We start from the raw sequence: 18,589 nt of genomic DNA on the forward strand, positions 1-18,589 counted from the left end.
TGCTGAGAGGAAGGCATGAGGAACCAGAGGCCAGGACCTCAAATGGCACAATGACGTTTTTCATCTCTAAAAGTTCATGGGGCACCTGGGGGGCTCAGTGGGTTAAAGCCTCTGCCTTTGGCTTAGGTCATGATCTCAGGGTCCTGGGATCGAGCCCCGCATCGGGCTCTCTGCTCGGCTCTCTGCCTGCTGCTCTGCCTACATGTGATCTCTCCCTGTCAAATAAATGAATAAAATTTTTAAAAAATAAAATTAAATTAAAAATAAAAGTTCTAATAGGTTCTGTGGACTTTTTTTCTCCGAGCTTCTGCCTGGAATCTGGGACAAGATCTTGTGCTCATTTCCACGCTCTGCCTGGAGCTGTATCCATCAGACCCACCCCAGACCTACTAAGTCCGGGTCCTCACCTCCTGGCGGGGAGAGCCTCCATTCCCAGGACACAGGGGCTGGCAAGGCCAGGTGGGGCCCAGGACTGGAGTGTCCACTCTGGTGACTGGATGGGGACACATCATGGCAAGGGAATGAAGACAGTGGTGAAGCCTGGACCCCCTCACATGGTGGGTCCCCCTTCTCCTGGCCAAGTAACCTCTGTTTCCTCTTCAGGAAAGCAGAGAAGCAGCCCCCACCTGCTGGGGCACTGGGTAGAAGGAAATGAACAAGTGTGGGCACTGAGGCTTTTGGGGTGTGTGGCTGGTGCCCCTGGAGGCCCAGGGCAGTGCCCCCACCTAGCCTTCCCACCTGGGGCTGGGGCTGGGAAAGGAGAGAGGATGGGAAGGGACGGGTGTGGGGGCAAATGACACACCAAGCAAGGAACGGCAGAGGGGCTCGAAGCGGGATATATGTGGTCTGGACAGAAGCTGTGGGAAGGGGCAGGGGAGGGAGAACAGGGAACACGTGGGGGAGACGGTGGGGGTGTGAGGGGTGTGTGGGGGCTGGACGCTGAGGGCCAGCAGGGGCCAGGAGGACAGCCTGAGCAGGACCTGGACCCTGGGCTGGTTGTGGGACACCAGGCGTCCTCAGGGTCAGAATCATCTAGAAAATACACCTGAGAAAAAGGACAAGACTCCAACGTTTAATATTGTTGAGCACCTTCGTCAGGCAAAGGCAACTTTCTTAAAAAAAGTATAAATAGTGAAAAACAAGCATTTAGAAAAGAAGTGGCAGGCCCCTGGGCGGGCGGGTGGGACTTCTTTGGTGGGTGGTGGGCAGGCGGGGGTCGTCAGAGCCCTCCCAGGTCATCTGTGAGGAAGGCCAGCAGGAAGCGGCTGACGTGCCTGTCGATGATGACAGGGGAGAAGCCCAGGACACGACGGGCCCCCGGCAGTACCTTAGGGTCTGGAAGACAAGGTGGTTTCAGAAACTGCCACCAACAGGCCTTCTTAGCCCTATAGCCGAGTGACAGGGGGTGTCCCTGCCAAGCATGGCAGCGATAGGCCTGGCATGGCAGGAAAGGGGCAGCCGCTGGCATGCGGGGCCACGGGCCTCCCGTCCATTTGTCAGTGCTGAGCCACAGAGGGGCCAGAGGTGGGTGCCCTGCTGCAGGCCCCACAGAGGACAGGGCTTTCTAACCCCAGAGCGCAGCTGTGCTCTGCCACCTGTCAGGGGATGTCATTCCCCGCCCTCTGGGGGTGGTGGGCTTGAGAACCAGGGCACATTCCCTCTTCCTCCTGGGCCCTGTGAGATGGGCCCCGCCACTGTTCCACTGCACAGGCAAGGAAACTGAGGCACGGGGCAGCCAGGGGCTCAGTGCTTGGGCCTGGCCAGGCAGTACCCACCTGGAGGGCAGCCGTAGACGAGGAGTGCCAGCCCTGCAGCCAGGCCGAGGCAGGCCAGGAAGGCCATGGGTCCTGGGGACAAAGGGGGCAAGTGAGCAAGTGGCTGTCTGAGCCTGGAGGACGGGGCGCCCCAGCAAGCACCCTGGGGCCCGTGAGACGGGAAGTCAGGACCAAGCCTGACTTGGAAAGGAATAGCCCCTGAGGCAGAGACAGAGCCCTGGGGGGGGATGGGGTGGGGGACGCGGAGGCGGTTACCCCTGTCACTGAGCTCGCGGCCCACGGTGCCTGAGTCTAGCTCTGTGCAATCTGAGTTCTCTGGAAACAAAATCACAGGGCTCGGTTAGTAGGGGGTGGGCCAGAGGAAGGGGGTTGCCCCGCCCGCCGGAAACCAAGGGCCTGCTCAGGCTCCTTCCCCCCAACCCTGGGGGGCCCCGGCTGGGCAGGACCGGGCTGTAGGGGCACCCAGTCTTCTGGGCCGGACTTGGGGGGGTCAGCACCAGAGAGGGGACTGGGGGCAAGCCTCATGGAACCCTGAGTTTTGGGTTTCCTTCTGTCCACTTCCTGAGACCCTGAGGGCCATGGGGTGGGGGCCATTGTCCCCTGTGGATGCAGGATGAACACCCGCCTGTCCCAAGTCTGATGTCCATACGAGGGCAGGGAGTGTGCTCTCCCCAGAACTTCCCAACCGGCCACCTGCCAATGGCCTGGAGCCTGGAAGGTGCGTGACTCCCAGCCAGGCAGTGGGCGCCCCCCAGTGGCTGGCATGACGCACGGGTCCTGGGCCAGAGCTCGGGGCCCAGTCCTGCCGCCCACCCTCAGGTCAGGGACACCGGCCCTGGGTCCCAGCTGAGCACCCTGGGGTGAGTGGGTGAGCCAACCTGTCCCTTGGCCTCCAGGTTCACATCAGAGGATTGAGGGACAGCAGCCCCTGCTCCAAGAGACCAGGCCACAGAGGCCTCAGGACTGAGCCACCATCCCCACCCATGCCTCCCCTATTGCCAACCCAGCAGCTTGGAGGGTCGCTCGGGACTCTCACGCCTCCTGAGCATGCAGGCAAGACTCTATAAACCAACACACGGGCCCTGGATCCGCCATCTGAGCCCCAGACTGTTCTACAGAAACCCCACGCTGCAGGGATTCCCCCTGGGCATCCTGGTTGTGGGGGCAGCCTTGGCTTCTGCACCGTTCACTCAAGGCTGGTGCTTGCAACACAAGCCTATGGATTCCCGGTGCCCTGGGCCAGAGGGAAGGGCAGGGCCACGTGCACGAGATGCTACCTTTTCTGCAAACACTGGCCCAAGAGAGACAGAGATGACAATCTCTGAATCTGAACACTGCCTCCTCTCTCTGGGGGCCACTGTGGAGACGGCGTTGGGTGAGGGGCTGGGCATACTTACGCAGGGCGAGCCGGCTGGGCAGACGGCTGTGCAGGGGCTGGGCGTGGATGTACAGGGCCCGGTAGAACTCCTGGCAGTCCCGCTCACCGCTCCGCTGCAGATGACCCAGGAGGTCGCAGAGCCGCACGCGCAGGGACGCCTTGGGGTTCCGGAACTGGGGGTGGAAAGGGCGCAAGGGAAGGTCAGGCTGAAGGGGCAGGGGCAGGGTGGCTGGGGGGCTGAGAACACCTAGAGGAGGCAGCAACTGACCACCCCAGACTACCCAGGGTCGCAGCCCAGCAATGCTGCGGTCACAGCATGGCCACTGGGCCTTGCACTCCCTCCTTGCAGAGGCCAGACACAGCATCGAGAAGGACAGTGGTGACATTATTCCAACTGCTGGAAACTGATGGCTTGTTGTGTGACTTTGACAAGTCACTTCACCCCTACAACTCTGTTTCCTCACTTCTAAAAAGGGTGTAATAAACCCAAATGGTAGGGTCCTTACTGGGAATCAATGAGATGAGAGAGTTAAGCGGTAACTTCCAGTAGTTTATGGTCTACAGGAATGTGATTCAAGTTTTTAAAAACCCAGGGTTAAGGGATGCCTGGGTGGCTCAGTCAGTTAAGCATCTACCTTCGGCTCAGGTCATGATCTCAGGGTCCTGGGACTGAGTTCCACTTGGGGCTCCCTGCTCAGTGGGGAGTCTGCTTCTCCTGCTGCCTGCCACTCCCCCGCTTCTGCTCTCCCCCTTCCCCTGACAAATAAATAAATAAAATCTTTTTTAAAATTTAAAAAATAAAAACTAAGGGTTAAGCAGAAAAACAACAAGCTCTTTTGATGTGTTTGATGGAGAAATGCATTGTTCTAAAGGTCAGTGAACTGGGCACTTGGCCTGGATCCCTGGGACCTGGTGGCTGTGGCCGGCTGCTGCCACCTGGTGGCAGTATTCCCTTCCACTTGGAATGAGAATTGGCCCAGGAACTGCAAGGCAAAGACAAGCATTTGGCAGGAGCCACGGAAACTATGAGGAACGGAAGAGTGTGGGTGGGCATAGGCAGGAGTCTCCCTTTTCCTCTATAAATGTCTGAAACTTTTCAAATTCAAATTTGTACACAATATATTAGACTTTTAACTATAATAATAAGGTATAAAGTTTACCCATGCTTTTTAACTTACCGTAAACTTTTATACCTTAAGCTTCTGAGCTAGTAGCAGGGCCCATGGAGATTTCAGCTGTCCCCAGGAGAGGCCCCGAACCCTGTGGACAGCCCTGCATACGGCACCATCACCCGGCACCAGCGGCAAGAGCCGCAGCTCCAAGAGCAGGGCTCACTCAGTCACCCAGCTGGAGGGGAGCCCTGCTCCCCAAAGCCCTTGTCCTGAGGGGGAGTCAAGAGAAAGGGCAGTGCAGGCAAAGTGCACCCACTCTCCCTCGGTGTCCCCGAATGTTTGTCCATTTTTGAACCTTTGCAAGAGGCAGGGGCAGAGCCCCGTGGCACTGGCGTGGAGCCTGGCCAGCAGCCCTGCTCCTCGCCCCCTGCCCCCCACTCCACTCCTAGGCCTGTCATGTGTGGGGGCATGCTGTCCTGTCTCCTGGGGTGCTCCCGGCAACTCTGGAGGACGGCCAGCCGGCCCCAATGACACAGGAAGAGACAGAGGCTTGCAGAGCTGATGTTCTGGGCCCAACGTCACTGCAAGGAGCCAGGCTTTCACCTCCAAGCTGTCCTGCCCTGCCCCCAAGCCTGCTTCCTCCCAGCCCGGGGGGGAAGGGCCCCCCCCATTACCTTCTCCGCATCCTTGTTGCTGAGTATCTGGGGGTAGTAGCGGTTCAGCTGGAGGATGATCCTGTCCACCTGCTGCTCGCTGAGGCGTCCATGGCCCATGAGGAAAGGTGTGTCCTGGACCAGCCGGTCACAGTAGGTCTGCTCTGAAACAGCAGGGAGCACAGAGGGCCTGAGTCAGCATGGCTGGGGTGGGGGTGGGACAGCTGGTCCCCCACACCCCACACGGTGTGGCCTCTGGTCCCCTGGAGGCACGTCAGCTGTGAGCACCTGGACAACTGCTGACATCCCACCTATGTGGGCTACGCACGGCCTGGATCCCCACCCTTGTCCTGCTACCCCCCATTAGAGATGGGGTGCACTAGTGCGCGGGAACAGTCCTGAGGGCTCAGAAGCAGAGTGGAGACTCTGCCCCTCTCTTCTGTGCCCGAGAGCTCACTGCAGAAGACAGAGAAGCCAAGTGCGCTGTCCCTCTGGAAGGGCCCAGCAGCTCTCACCGCGGCTCTCACAGGGACAGGAGTACAGGGCTCGGGGGCCTGTGCTGGCACGGGTGTGCCCACCCGCGGGGCCGGGTGCTCTTCACTTTGTTGCCTTTTTCAGGACCACCCGTAAAGCCGCCCTGTGCACCTTCGCTGGCATTAAGAATGCTCTTTACAGGGCGCCTGGGTGGCTCAGTGGGTTAAGCCACTGCCTTTGGCTCGGGTCATGATCTCAGGGTCCTGGGATCGAGTCCCGCATCGGGCTCTCTGCTCAGCAGGGAGCCTGCTTCCCTCTCTCTCTCTCTCTCTCTCTCTCTCTCTCTGCCTGCCTCTCCGTCTACTTGTGATCTCTCTCTGTCAAATAAATAAATAAAAATCTTAAAAAAAAAAAGAATGCTCTTTACAACGCCAGGCCTCTAAAGACCAGAGGCGGGTCAGTGGTTGGTGGGAGGCCCAGGATCCCCAAGGGAGAGTCCCAATTCCACAGAATCAACTACCTGACCAGGTGCACCAGCCTCCCGAGCGGTGGTGGCCCGTCTCCCCTGCCGATGGCTAGGGGCTGGGCGCAGACCCCACAGCACAGGAGGGGAGTGCGTATACATGACTGGAATGAACTCGCTCTCCATTCAGTTAGACAGTTATAGCTTGAGGATGTTATACGTAATTCTTACGACAACTACAAAGAAAATACCCACAGAATATAGACAAAAGGAAATAAAAATGTGTTCTACAGAAAGTCAACCAAACAAGAAAGAAGGCAGTAGTGGATGAAGGACAAGAAACCTCTAAGACACCAGAAAACAAAGAGCAAAAAGGCAGAAATGAGTTATTCATTAACACTAATTACTGTAATTACTTTAAAGGTAAACAGATTAAAGACACAGATTGGCAAAATGGATTTGTGATGCTGTGATTTAGAGTCAGAAATATATAGGGGCGCCTGGGTGGTTCTGTGGGTTAAAGCCTCTGCCTTCGGCTCAGGTCAGGATCCCAGGGTCCTGGGATGGAGCCCCGCATGGCACAGCATCACATCAGGTTCTCTGCTCAGCAGGGAGCCTGCTTCCTCCCCTCTCTCTGCCTGCCTCTCTGCCTGCTTGTGATCTTTGTCTGTGAAATAAATAAATAAAATCTTTTAAAAAAAAAAAAAAAAGAAATATATATTAGGTCTTCATCCCAATTCCTGGCACAGAGCTCCTAAGACCTTTGGAATTTCCTAAGTGATGAGCCATGAAGGGAAAGGGTGCCTTTTGTTGTTTGAAAGAGGCCGCTTGCAGCCTCAAATGACTTTGTGTGAATGGAGTGATTTTTCGAAAGCCCCTAAAGAACCACAGGATGCGAGCTGGTTGCCAGTGAAGCTAAGCACAGCGTCGGAGGCCTGGAGCTTCGGTCCCACAGAACCCCGAGCTCTAGGGAGGGGAGCGTGGCTGGAGGCCGGTGAGGTCAGTGATTTAATTAATCATGCTTCCATAAAAACAAAAACAAACAAACAAAAAACCCTGCATAAAACCCCAAAATGTTGGGAGTCTGGAGAGCTCCCAGGTTGCTCAGCACATTGGATGAGCTGGGAAGGTGGACGTGGAAGCTTTGTGTCCCTTCCCACATACTTTGCCCCAAGCGTCTCCTGTGTGGAGGGTCACTTTTATCCTTTCAAATATCCTGTGTAATTGACTGCCCATAGTGCCTACAGTGTTTTCCCAGGTTCTGTGAGCTGCAGCAAATGACTAAACCAAAAACGGGGTCATGGGACCCTCGAGGTACAGCCAGTCCGTCAAAGGCATGGTGGCAGCTGGCCTGGGGACCAGTGTCTGCAGTGGGGGTGCTGTACGGGACCGAGCCTCCACCAGGTGGAACTGGAGGCCATCCCCAGGGAGACGGGGTCGGACGTGAGTCGAACTGGGAGACACACAGCTGGTGGTGGAGGGCTGCTCGATAGAGGGGAGACCACACATCCAGTGACCAGCAGTGTCAGGGGTCCTCAGGAGTATGAGTTCTAGGGTAGGAGTAGAGGGGAAACAGAGTTCTTTTCCCTCTCAGGATGAAAAAAATATGATTCAACCATATGCTGTCTCCAAAAGACTCAGATCCAAAGACACAAACAGGCAGAGAACGAGAACAGGAGAACAGGTGTCGCAGCAAATGATGCCCGAAAGAGCAGAAGGGCTCCGGATAGGAGGCAAGATAGGCTTTGCATCACAGACGGGTACAAGAGACACAGAAATACACCCTCGGTTAATAAAAGGGTCGATTCGCCAGAAACACCTAACACATACATTTGCCAAATATCAGAGCCCCCAGATAATAGTAAAGGTTTAGGAATAATGAGTAACAAGAATAGTTAGAGACGTCGGTACCCCAATTTCAATAACAGAACAAGGGAACCACAGGGCTGAGCTGCAGTATAAATCAACCACAGCTCACACACACAGACACATGGACGCACGGACAGTCCACCTACCAGCACAGGCACATCGCATGTCACTATGCTTTGCAGGCGCCGCGTTTCTACAAAGCCAAGGTCTGCAGCAACCCTGTGTGGAGCAAGTCTATCAGCACCCCTTTTCCACCAGCGACCTTTTGCTTCATGTCTGTGTCACATTTTGTTAATTCTCACAATTTAAACTTTTCATTCTTCGAACATTTTCATTATTATTATAATTGTTATGGTGATGTGTGATTAGTGATTATGACTTGCTGAAAACTCAGATGACTGGTAGGATTTTTCACAATAAAATATTTTTAATTAGGGTACATACATTGTTTGTTAGACATACACTACTGCAAACTTCACAGACAGCGATATAGTGTAAATGTAACTTTTACACGCACTGGGAGACCAGGAAATTCACTGGACTCACTTGATTGCAGTATCTGCTTTATTGTGGTGAACAGTTACTTATTGTCTGGAAGCAAACCCACGATAGCTCTGAGGTGGGCCTGTACACATTCTTCTCAAGTGCACACAGAACATTCCCTGGGACAGACTGCAAAATAAATTTGGCTACAAAACAAGTCATAATACATTTTAAAAGACTGAAATCATACAAAGGATCTCTTCTGATCACATGGAATAAAGCCAGAAATCAGTAACAGAAGGAAAACTGGAAAACTCGCAAGTGAAAGTGAAACAACGATGGAGCGAAAGAAGAAACCACAAAGGAAATCAGAAAATACCTTGAGGGGCACCTGGGTGACTCAGTCGGTTAAAGCCTCTGCCGTCGGCTCAGGTATTGATACCAGGGTCCTGGGATTGAGCCCTGCATCGGGCTCTCTGCTTGGCAGGGAGCCTGCCTCCCCACCCCGCCCCCGCCTGCCTCTCTTGCCTACTTGTGATTTCTGTCTGTCAAATAAATAAATAAAATCTTCAAAAAAAAAAAAAAGAAAAAGAATACCAGGATGGTTCAACATACGATCATCCAACAGTGTAATACATTACATTAACAGAATGAAGTAAAACACACAAACACACACACACACACACACACACACACACACACACACACCCCACCATCATCTCAAGCCATTTGACAAGATTCAATACTCTTTCATGATTAAAGAAAAAAACTCAATAAATTAAGAACTGCAGAAAATTTCCTCAATATTATGAAGGTCATGTATGACACTCCCGCAGCGACCATCATACTCAGTGGGTGGCAGACTGAGAGCTTTTCCCCTATGACCAGAACCCAAGCAAGATGCCCACCCTCGCTGCTCCTATCAGTGTAGCACTGGGAGTTCCAGCCAGATCAATCGGACCAAAAAAGGATATAAAAGTTACTCAAATGAAAAGGAGGCAGCAGTACTATTTCTTTTTTGCAGATGACATGATTTTATATATAGAAACCTCTAAAGATCAAAATTAATCAACAAATTCAACAAAGATGCAAGATCAATACCCAAAAATCAGTTGCGTCTCTACACACTGACAGTGAACAACCCAAAAAGGGAAATAAGAAAACAATTCTATTTATAATGGCATCAGAAAGAATAAGATACTTAGGAAAGATTTTAACCAAGGAGGTGAAAGACCTGTACACCGAAAACTCAAAACATTGCTGAAAGAAATTTAAAAAGATACAAATAAATGGAAATATACCCTCTGTTCATGGATTGGAAGACTTAACGCTGTGAAGATGACAATGCTCCCAAAGTAGTCTACAGAGTCAGTGTAATTCTTATCCAAACTCCACTGATGTTTCTTGTTTTTCATCCTAAAAGGGACCTATATAGCAAAAACCATCCTGAAAAAGAAGAACAAAGTTGGAAGACTCACAATGGTTTCAAAACTTACTACAATGCTACAATGACCAACACAGTGTGATACTGGCATAAGGACAGACATACAGACCAATGGAATAAAACAGAAGGAAACCCTATTTTGAGTGTGTGTGGGGAGGTGGTGTGAAGAAAAGACAACTCACAGGATGGGAGAAAATATTTGCAAAGCTTATATCCGATAAGCTGATAAGTAAACATATATAAAGAAACTTTATACAAAGTTCTTTATATAAAGAATATATAAAGAACTCCTATCATTCCATAACAACAACAAAAAACCATAAATAATACAATTCAAAAATGGGCACAGGACCTGACCAGGCACTTCTCCAAAGAAGACATAAGAGGACTACTGAGCACAAGCCAAGATGCTAACAGTCATCATCCGGAGGGAAATGCAGATAAAACCACAATGAGAAAGCACTCCACACTCAGGACACGGTACATCCTGTATGAGCAGGACTGGGGGACTGTAACGTGGGGCAGACACTCTGTGGAACAGGAAAGTCAAACACAGACTTACCCCACGACCCAGCAATCCCACTGCTGGAAATAAGCTCTGTCCGAGTAATGGAAAGCGGGGACTCACACACCCGCACGCCCATGTTCGTAGCAGCATTATTCACAGCAGCCAAAGAGCAGAAACAACCCAAGAGTCCACACACAGAGGAATGGATAAATGAAATGTAAATGTACACAGTGGAATATGACACAGGCAGAAAAGGGAAAACACCTCTAAGACGTGGATGCTACAACCCGGGGAACCCTGAAAACATGTAAGTGAAATAAAGGCATCAAAGGACAAATAGTATATGATTTCCACTTACAAGAAATATATAGAATGGCAAATTCCAGAGGGAGAAAGTAGAACAGTGATTACCAGAAGCCGGGGGCAGGGGAGGAAGGGAGTCACTGTGTAATGGAGACAGTTTCCCCTTGGGGTGAAGACGAAGTTCTGGGAGCACAGAGGTCTGATGGTTTCACAACACTGTCCATATACAGGATGCCCATGAGATATGTAAACCAGTCAGTTTTATCTTCCGTTCATAGTAATACACACACACACACACACACACACACACAGGTGAATGCATAACTGCACGGTGGTTCTGTTTAATCAGTTTTATTATGAAATTCAGGGATAAAAAGAAAAGACCTCTGGAATCACAGAAAAGCAAGGAGAAAACTGCAGTGCATCTTGCTAAGGGAAAGAAGCCGGTCTGCAAAGCCAACATACTAACTATATGATATTCCAGAAAATGCAAAACTACGGAGGTGGTAGAAAGAGCAGAGGTCACCAGGGCCAAGGCAAGGGCATGGGATGAATGGGCAGAGCCCAGGGGATTTTTAGGGCAGTGAAACTACTCTGTGGGATACTGTAGTGGTGGACATAGGACACTATGCACTTTTCAAAAGTCATAGAATGTGTAACACAGGTGTGAACTAGAATGTAAACTGTGGGTTTTAGTTAGTAACAGTGTTATTAGTATTGGTTCATCACGTAACAAATGCACCACATCAATGCAAGATATTATTAACAAAGGAAATTGGTTTGGGGGGAAGAATATGGGACTCTATACAATCTGCTCAATTTTCTATAAACCAAAAAGCCTCTAAAAATAAAACATATTAATTAAAGAGAAATCTTACTTGTTAAATTCCATTCTTAAATTTTATTCTTTTTTAAAAGATTTTATTTATTTATTTGTCAGAGAGAGACACAGTGAGAAAGGGAACACAAGCAGGGGGAGTGGGACAGGGAGAAGCAGACTCACCCATGGAGCAGGGAGCCCAATGCAGGGCTGGATCCCAGGACCACCTGAGCCGAAGGTGGACGCTTAATGACTGAACCACCCAGACACCCCTCCATTGTTAAATTTTAAAGAAAAAAATGGAAGGTATAGAAAGCAGATGAATCCCTGGGTTCAGTGCGGTTACCTGGGAAGGGGCATGAATGAACTTTCTAGAGCGATAGAAACATTTGACTTCACTGGGCTTGTGGTGGTATTTCTAGGGATGTATACATTTGTCAAAATTTATAAAATTATTCATTAAAAATAAGTGCACTTGTGAGTAAATAATCTCTCAATAAAGTTGATTTTTAAAAATGGGGTCATTGGGGCGCCTGGGGGGCTCAGTGGGTTAAAGTCTCTGCCTTCGGCTCAGGTCATGATCCCAAGGTCCTGGGATGGAGCCCCGCATCGGGCTCTCTGCTCAGCGGGGAGCCTGCTCCCTCCTCTCTCTGCCTGCCTCTCTGCCTATTTGTGATCTCTGTCAAATAAATAAAATCTTAAAGAACAAACAAACAAACAAACAAACGGGGTCATCACGTGGGAAGGACAAGAAGGGTCTTCTCCATTACTTCCACCATGGAGCCGACTCAACAGACCGCATCTTCCTCATCTCTCTCTCACGCCGCCACCTCGTCCAGGCTGGTCTTTCCCTCTCAAAAATATGGATTTCTAACCTCTGAATCCTTCTAGGCCCTGGAAGTCTACCTGGAAGACGGACTCATCAGCAGCCCTACCATGGTGAGGAAGCTGCCCACAGGGCCACCAGAAGACCTGCCAGGGCACATGGGAAGGACCCCCTGGTCATGCAGCTTCACCACTTGCAGCCCCCCTGATTCAAGTGTTAAGGACAGCAGCCACAGTTCACGGCGTGTGCCCCATGACCAGGCAGTCTATAGCTCTGGGCATATAACTTCATCGTTCCATCAGCTCTGCAACTCTAGCAAGACCACCAATCTCCATTTCCAGATGGGGAAACTGAAGCATAGCAAAGAGATATGGTACCTGCCTAGACCACAACCAGCTAGGGAGTGAGGACGGTGGTTGGACCCACGCATGGTTTTGTGGCAACTGCTTGACTTCCGGACTTCCCACTTGTCTAATGATCACACTCATTAACTGCACAGTTAAGCTGCATCAAGTCTGTTCCTGGCCTAGCCCCAGACTGTTCCGCCCCATGCTGCCTCTGCAGTGTGTGCACAGGGCAGGAACACAGTAGGCACTCACTAAAGAATTTCGGAATGAACGGATGTAGCCCCAAGGCCCAAGGTCCAGGGCTACCTGTGGACTGTGGCCTGCACGCTACATTGGCTCCCCCTGCTGCATGAGTCACCTGGCATGGTGGCAAGCCTGGGGCTGAAGCTTCCTCTGGCGGCTGGAAGCTGTGCACATAAACCACACCCAGCGGCCCACACCCAGGAACGAAAAAGCACAGTAAGAAAATGACTTTGGTCCCAGGTCCTGATTGATAGTCTTGACAGTTTTTATAAGACATAGGTGAATGTTCTGGCACAAAACCCAAGGTGGACTTTGGTCTTTTGCCAAGTCCCACCTCCCCCACCTTTGTGGCCAGCTGGTGCCTAGACCCCCAACCCCTTACCCCCACCTGGCACTCAAGGCCCTGTGGGAGCTGCCCCACCTGTCCTCACCCCAGGCCTCTGAGCCATCCTGCAGAGCAGCCCCCAATGGCACCATACTGTCCGGGACACCTACCCAAGGATGAGGACATGTGTTCTGGGGTTCCTCCCTGGCTAAGTGGTGCTCAGCTCACTGTCCTGCCCTGAGGAGGCCTTGTTGAGTACCCCTGGCTCCTGTCCCTCCCAGAAGCCCCTCCTGTTTCAGGGCCAGACCTGGCCTCAGGTGTGGAGCTGAGAGGGCTCACTCCAAAGCACACCACAAGGCAGGGCCTGGTTCCACAGTAGTAGGAACAGCTGTAGTGACACCTGGCTGGCCCTGGCCCTGGGCCGACACATCAGGTCCAAATGCTCATCCTGCAGCCTGTCATGGTGGCCCCAGAAGCAGCACAAGGCAGGCGCCCCATCAGTGCGCAGGGACAGCGAGCCAGGGACTTCATGCCTGCAGCCTTGCAAAGGCTACCCATTTGACACTCCAGGGCCTGTACTCTCTGGGCCTCAGTTCCCCACCCCAAAAGTGGAGGGCTGTGATGGGAAGGATGTCTAGAGACTCAGCACTCAGACTTGGCTATGAGAAAGGGGCAGGTGGGTAGGCTCCCACAGGACCTTGATAGGGCCTGGGCAGGACCCAGGCCTAGTTCTGCCTCTGCCACTGACCACCCACGGGCAGCCTGGGGCTTGGCACCTGTCCAACCTGAGCCTTCACTTCCTCCTCCACACAGACAGGATATCCTGCAGCAATTCTGTATGGTAGGCACCTAAGTGTAGGCGCTGGGAAGCAGCAGCCATAAATAAAAAGGTTCCAGGAAGATGACAGGGGCATGGGAGGCAGCTAGGGTTTCTTCTGACCTAGGCTGGGACACTGTGGTCCTAGAAGACACTAGGTTCCAGCCCCTGAAATCCTACTTGTGAGACTCCAGTGAGCACCGGGAGACAACGGGGACTTCTGGACCACCCCCTGAGGTGGAAGAGTGGGGCCCTTGGGAAGGAGGTGTGTGGGAGCAACAGCGTTCCCGGATCAAGCTGTCATGGGGTCCCTCGCCAACCCATCACCATCACCGGGTGCCTCCCACCGAGGAAGTTCCACAAAGCAAGGTGGCCCTGCTCAGCTGGGACCAGAACAGAGTGGGTCCAGTCCAAACAGGCTCCAGGGGCATGGCAGGGAGCCCCATCCTGGGAAAAGAAGCTGGAGGTGGTAGGGGCGCCCGGCGGAGTCTGTCCCCCGACGCCTGTCCCGGGATACTGCAGGGTCCCACCGGGACGCCCCCCTCTAGATGTCAGGTGGTTGAGGCTGGAGGGGCTGCAGCTCCTCACAGAAGTGCGGGAGCGGAGGATCCCCGCACCAGCCCGCCGCGACCCCCCAGCACCTTCCCCGCCCACAGGCGCACTCCAGCCCCGGCCCCGCGGGCCTCCCAGCCCCGACCACGGCCCCCGGCCTGGCGTTCGCCCGCCGACCCGCAGGCGGTCACGAACCAAGGTCACTCGGCCGCGCCCGCGAGCAGCTGCGGCCGGGGCAACGTCGAGGAACCGGACCCTGGGGACCACCGCAGCTGCGCGCCCGACCCGGAACAGCAGGCAGGACCCCCCGCCCGGCCCGCGCTCACCTGTCATGGCGGCGGCACGGCGCGCGCCCGGCCGGCCCCCGCCCGTCCCCCTGTCGCCGTCCGCCGGTCAGGCTGTCGGTTCACCGCCGCCCGTCCCGGTTCGCCCCCCCCCCTCCCCGGGGGCCCCCCCCCCCCCCCCCCCCCCCCCGCAGACCTCTCTCCGGCGTCGGCAGCGTACGGGTCGCAGCCCAAACCAGCCCTCACTGAGCCCGCCCTTTCCCGTTATACTCCGCCCCTAGCGTCGGCGGCGTCCCCTCTGGGCCTTAAGCCCCGCCCTCTACGCCCCGCCTCCTCCCGCGGCGGCTGCAACGCAGTCCTGAGTTTTCGGCCCCGCCCCTCACTGCGACCCGCCCATCCCGGGCCCTCCTGGAGCCTCTCCGCCAATGCCAGGGCTCTACGCCCCGCCCTCACTGAGCCCCACCCTCGCTGACGTTTGTTGTCACTGCCGTAGCCCTGAGCCACGCCCCCCATTGTCCCCCCCCCACCCCCCCCCCCCCCCGCCCGCTACGGGGGCCTTCTGGAGTCTTGAGCCTTGCTTACACTTGCGTAAATACTGGATTCCCATAAGTCCTTAGCTCCGCCCCTAACTAAGTGCCGCCCCGTCGTTCCTTTACAGGGTAGCCCTGAACCCCACCCCTCATTCGAGCCCCGCCGCCAGACCTGGCACACCCTCCATAGCAGCCGACGCCCGCCTCCTGGCCCCGCCCAAGATGGCCCCGCCCCGCGATGGATCCGCCCGTGCTGGCCCCGCCCCACACCTGTTCCTCCCGAGCGCGGGTGGCTCAGCGCCGCGGATGCAGCTTGCAGCCCCGACCCGCTCCACCAGACCCCACTACCGGAACGAGGAAACTGAGGCTCTGAGAGAGTAAGTGACTTACTTAAGGTCAGGCAGGTCAGGCTGTAGGAGGTTCAGGGGAGAAGCCAGAAATAACCGTGTCACCTGAGTGAAGCAAGCCTCTCTCGAGGACCCTGCCGGCAGAAGAGGACACCAGCCTGGCAGTGACCATGACTAGGAGCTGTTTGCCTTGCCTAAGCCTCAGTTTCCCTAGCTGTAAAATGGGTGACCTCACAGCTCTCTCCTTCCTGCTCAGGGAGCCACAGCCCCACAGGTGAGTGAGCTCTGCTCCCAACTACGAGATGGAGAGCTGCCTGGGGAGGAACCGAGGGCCTTCACATGGCCACTGCGACAGGGCTTGGGTCTTCCTTGGTTCCTTCTTTGACTGTGCTGGCCTTTCTACATCGGAAGCTCTAATCTGCCACGCGGGGCCTGACCCAGAGTTCACCTCACCAACAGCACAAGGGTGCTCCACTCCCCAAGGCCCATGCACCCCCACCCCCACCCCGCCTGTGCCTCAGCTGCCCCCTGTAAAACAGAGCCAGGACTGCCCATCACGGGTGGGTGTGCTGGGGGTGTCCAGGGAATGGATTGGAAATCCCAATACTCGTGGGCCTAGTTTTGCGGTTCACTGCACGGGAGTTGCCCTATCCCCAAACACTAGCGAATTCTGCGGGCTTCCCTGGGAGGCCCAGGCTGAGGGACGGCAAGGGTAGGGTCCCCGGAGCAGGAGAGTCATGGGTGCCACCTTGGGGTCCCTCCTGGCCTCTTGCAGGCCTGTTTCCCAGCTCTGGGCCCCAGGTGCTCCTCCCACAGGGGCCTCCCAGCGGGACGCTGTCTGACCCCCCATTATTCCGCCTTCTGCACACTACCATGGGTCCTAGCATTTACCTCTCGGTTGTTTCTCCCTCTAGAAGTAATGTCAGCACCATACCCGCAGGGTCTGGATGGGACTGCGGGGTTTCCCAAGCACTCCCCACCTTCAGTGAGCGCTGCCCCATGGCCAGCATTCCACCTTCACATCACTTCCTGCTACAGGTTGAGCAGAGAAACTGAGGCTCCAAGCATCGGCATCCCTTGCCAAGCCAGGTCTCCCAGGTGCAAGAATGGCTCCAAGGGACCCGCACCCAGTGTGCACAGACCCGCACCTCTGAGCCCTCTGGATATGCCCTTCAGGCAAGCTGAATAGGAGTGCATGGAGGAGCTGGGACCCCAGGACAGGACCAGCCCTGTCCCCACCGCTGGAGCAGCAGGTGGTCGTGGCTCCCTAGGTCAAAGGGCTGGCAGGGAGTGGGGGGAGGGGGAGGCATAATGTCTTCCCCGCTTGCCCACTCCAGCACCCACTAGGGTGCAAAGTGAGCACTTGGGCCAGCAGGACGGTGGTCCTGGGGACCCTCACCCACTCCTGAGCAGCGAGGGTCTCACATGGCACACAGGATCGCCCTTGTATAGGCTTCGGAGAGCAAACTGAAATTGTCCCCTACCTGTCCCTGGACCTCAGGCAGGCACTGGCTCTGACCCCCTCCAACCCCCACTCCGCTTCTGCCTCAGACATTTGCTTCTTTTGAATTGTCACTGTGGCAGGATTTATGTGATCAGAAAATAAATAGTTTTAAACTGGGCAGGGGACGCCCACCCCAGGTGGTGTCTGCACCTACTACCTCCTTCTTATTGAGGTTTCTTCTCAGCCGCTGCCCCAACAGCTCAGCAAAGTCACAAGGCAAACAAGAAGTGGGGGGTGCTAGCAGCTCATCACACGGAAGGCTCACATCCATAATTAACAGAGGTCCTAGGAGTCCGAAAGAAGGGGGTGAACACGCCTGTCATCAGTGAGGGAGGAATCCAACTTGCGGGCCGCTCAATTCTGACCAGGCCCAGAACTTCACATTTCATGGGTCCAAGCGGCACAATCCAAGATCCTAAGCCCTGTGTGGGCCTGCCAGTGGGGAGGGCCCCCCCACCACAGGGCACCTCCCCGGGCTTCTGGTCCTGCTCCCCTGCACTTCCTATTTCCCCACTAGAACGTCAGCTCCTAAGGATGGGGCCCCACCTGGCCATGGTGCCGGGCATCCAGCAGGTGCTCCAGAAATGCACTTGAAGCCTGACTCGATGAGCTGAACAAAGAGGGGTTGGAGGCAGGAGGGGCATGGGGTGCCATGAAGGGTGGCCTGTGTGGCTGGAGCTGACCATACAAATTCATTCATTCCCTCACTCTCTCATTCCTGTAACACATCTCCTGAATGCCTGCTGCATGGCCAACACAGATCTAGATTATTACAGGGAAGGTAGAGGGGGCCCTGCCCCAACAGAGGTTCCCCTGATATTAACCAAATGAAGCATGTGGGCACTGAGCACTGGGAAAGCAAGAGGCTAGAGACCTCCTGGAGAGGCTGCCCATGCCCAAGATGGCCCCTCCATCCTCCCATCCCGGGTCACACCCTTCTGCCATCTCATTCCACGGCAAATCAGACTGGCCTGTGTGAGGGTGACGGGTGACAGAGTGAGCTGGGTGGCCTCTGAGTCCGAGTGGTAAGGAGCACTGTGGCTCCCTTCCCTCCTGGGCCGCCTGCTCCTGGGGAGGAGCGGCCCCCATGTGCTGAGGACACTCAGGCCGCACTGCGGTGAGCCCTGTGCCGGCAGGAGCGGAGGCCCACAGCCAGCAGCTGGCACCTGACCTGGAAGCGGGTCCCTGGCCTTGGCAAGCCTTCAAGGGATGCCCCAGCCTCATGAGACCCCAGCCTCATGAGACCCCGAGCCAGAGCCACCCTGCCCTCACCTGACACAGAGCGGTAACAGGTGCTAATTATTTCTGAGCCACTACATTTTGTGGTCACTGGTTATGTGGCAGCATAAAAGGAACAGGCAAGACATCTGAGTGGATGCCCGGCCGAAGCAAGGAAGGCTCCACACGATAGCTGAGGAGGGCGTGGGGATTTCTGACTGCTCCATCTGAAAATAGCCTCTGTATAAACGAAACAATTGAGAGCAGGGTCTCCCAGACGTCTGCACACCCATGTTCACAGCAGCAGAGAGGTA

At 54.7% G+C, this 18,589-nt stretch overlaps 1 protein-coding gene across 3 annotated transcripts; it reads right to left on the minus strand.

Annotated features, from left to right (window-relative positions):
• Nucleotides 1-1,062: 1,062 nt before the first annotated feature.
• On the minus strand, nt 1,063-14,811 carry LOC111153566 (caspase recruitment domain family member 19). 3 transcript variants are annotated; one of them, XM_022512670.1, is made up of 6 exons: nt 14,719-14,811; nt 4,940-5,082; nt 3,173-3,326; nt 2,031-2,090; nt 1,776-1,847; nt 1,063-1,335 (listed from the first exon to the last, which is right to left on the minus strand). In XM_022512670.1, exons 1-6 carry the CDS (start codon nt 14,723-14,725, stop codon nt 1,220-1,222), a joined length of 552 nt encoding a protein of 183 aa, XP_022368378.1. In that variant the 5' UTR covers nt 14,726-14,811; the 3' UTR covers nt 1,063-1,219. The 3 variants fall into 3 exon arrangements, with proteins under 3 accessions (XP_022368378.1, XP_022368380.1, XP_022368379.1); XM_022512671.1 differs by lacking the exon at nt 14,719-14,811 and adding an exon at nt 9,509-9,588 and having other exon boundaries at nt 1,069-1,335; XM_022512672.1 differs by lacking the exon at nt 2,031-2,090 and having other exon boundaries at nt 1,065-1,335.
• Nucleotides 14,812-18,589: the final 3,778 nt, after the last annotated feature.

The sequence above is a fragment of the Enhydra lutris genome, unplaced genomic scaffold (assembly GCF_002288905.1).
Source record: "Enhydra lutris kenyoni isolate GAN:26980312 unplaced genomic scaffold, ASM228890v2 scaffoldscaffold33, whole genome shotgun sequence".
NCBI classification, from domain to species: Eukaryota; Metazoa; Chordata; class Mammalia; order Carnivora; family Mustelidae; genus Enhydra; species Enhydra lutris.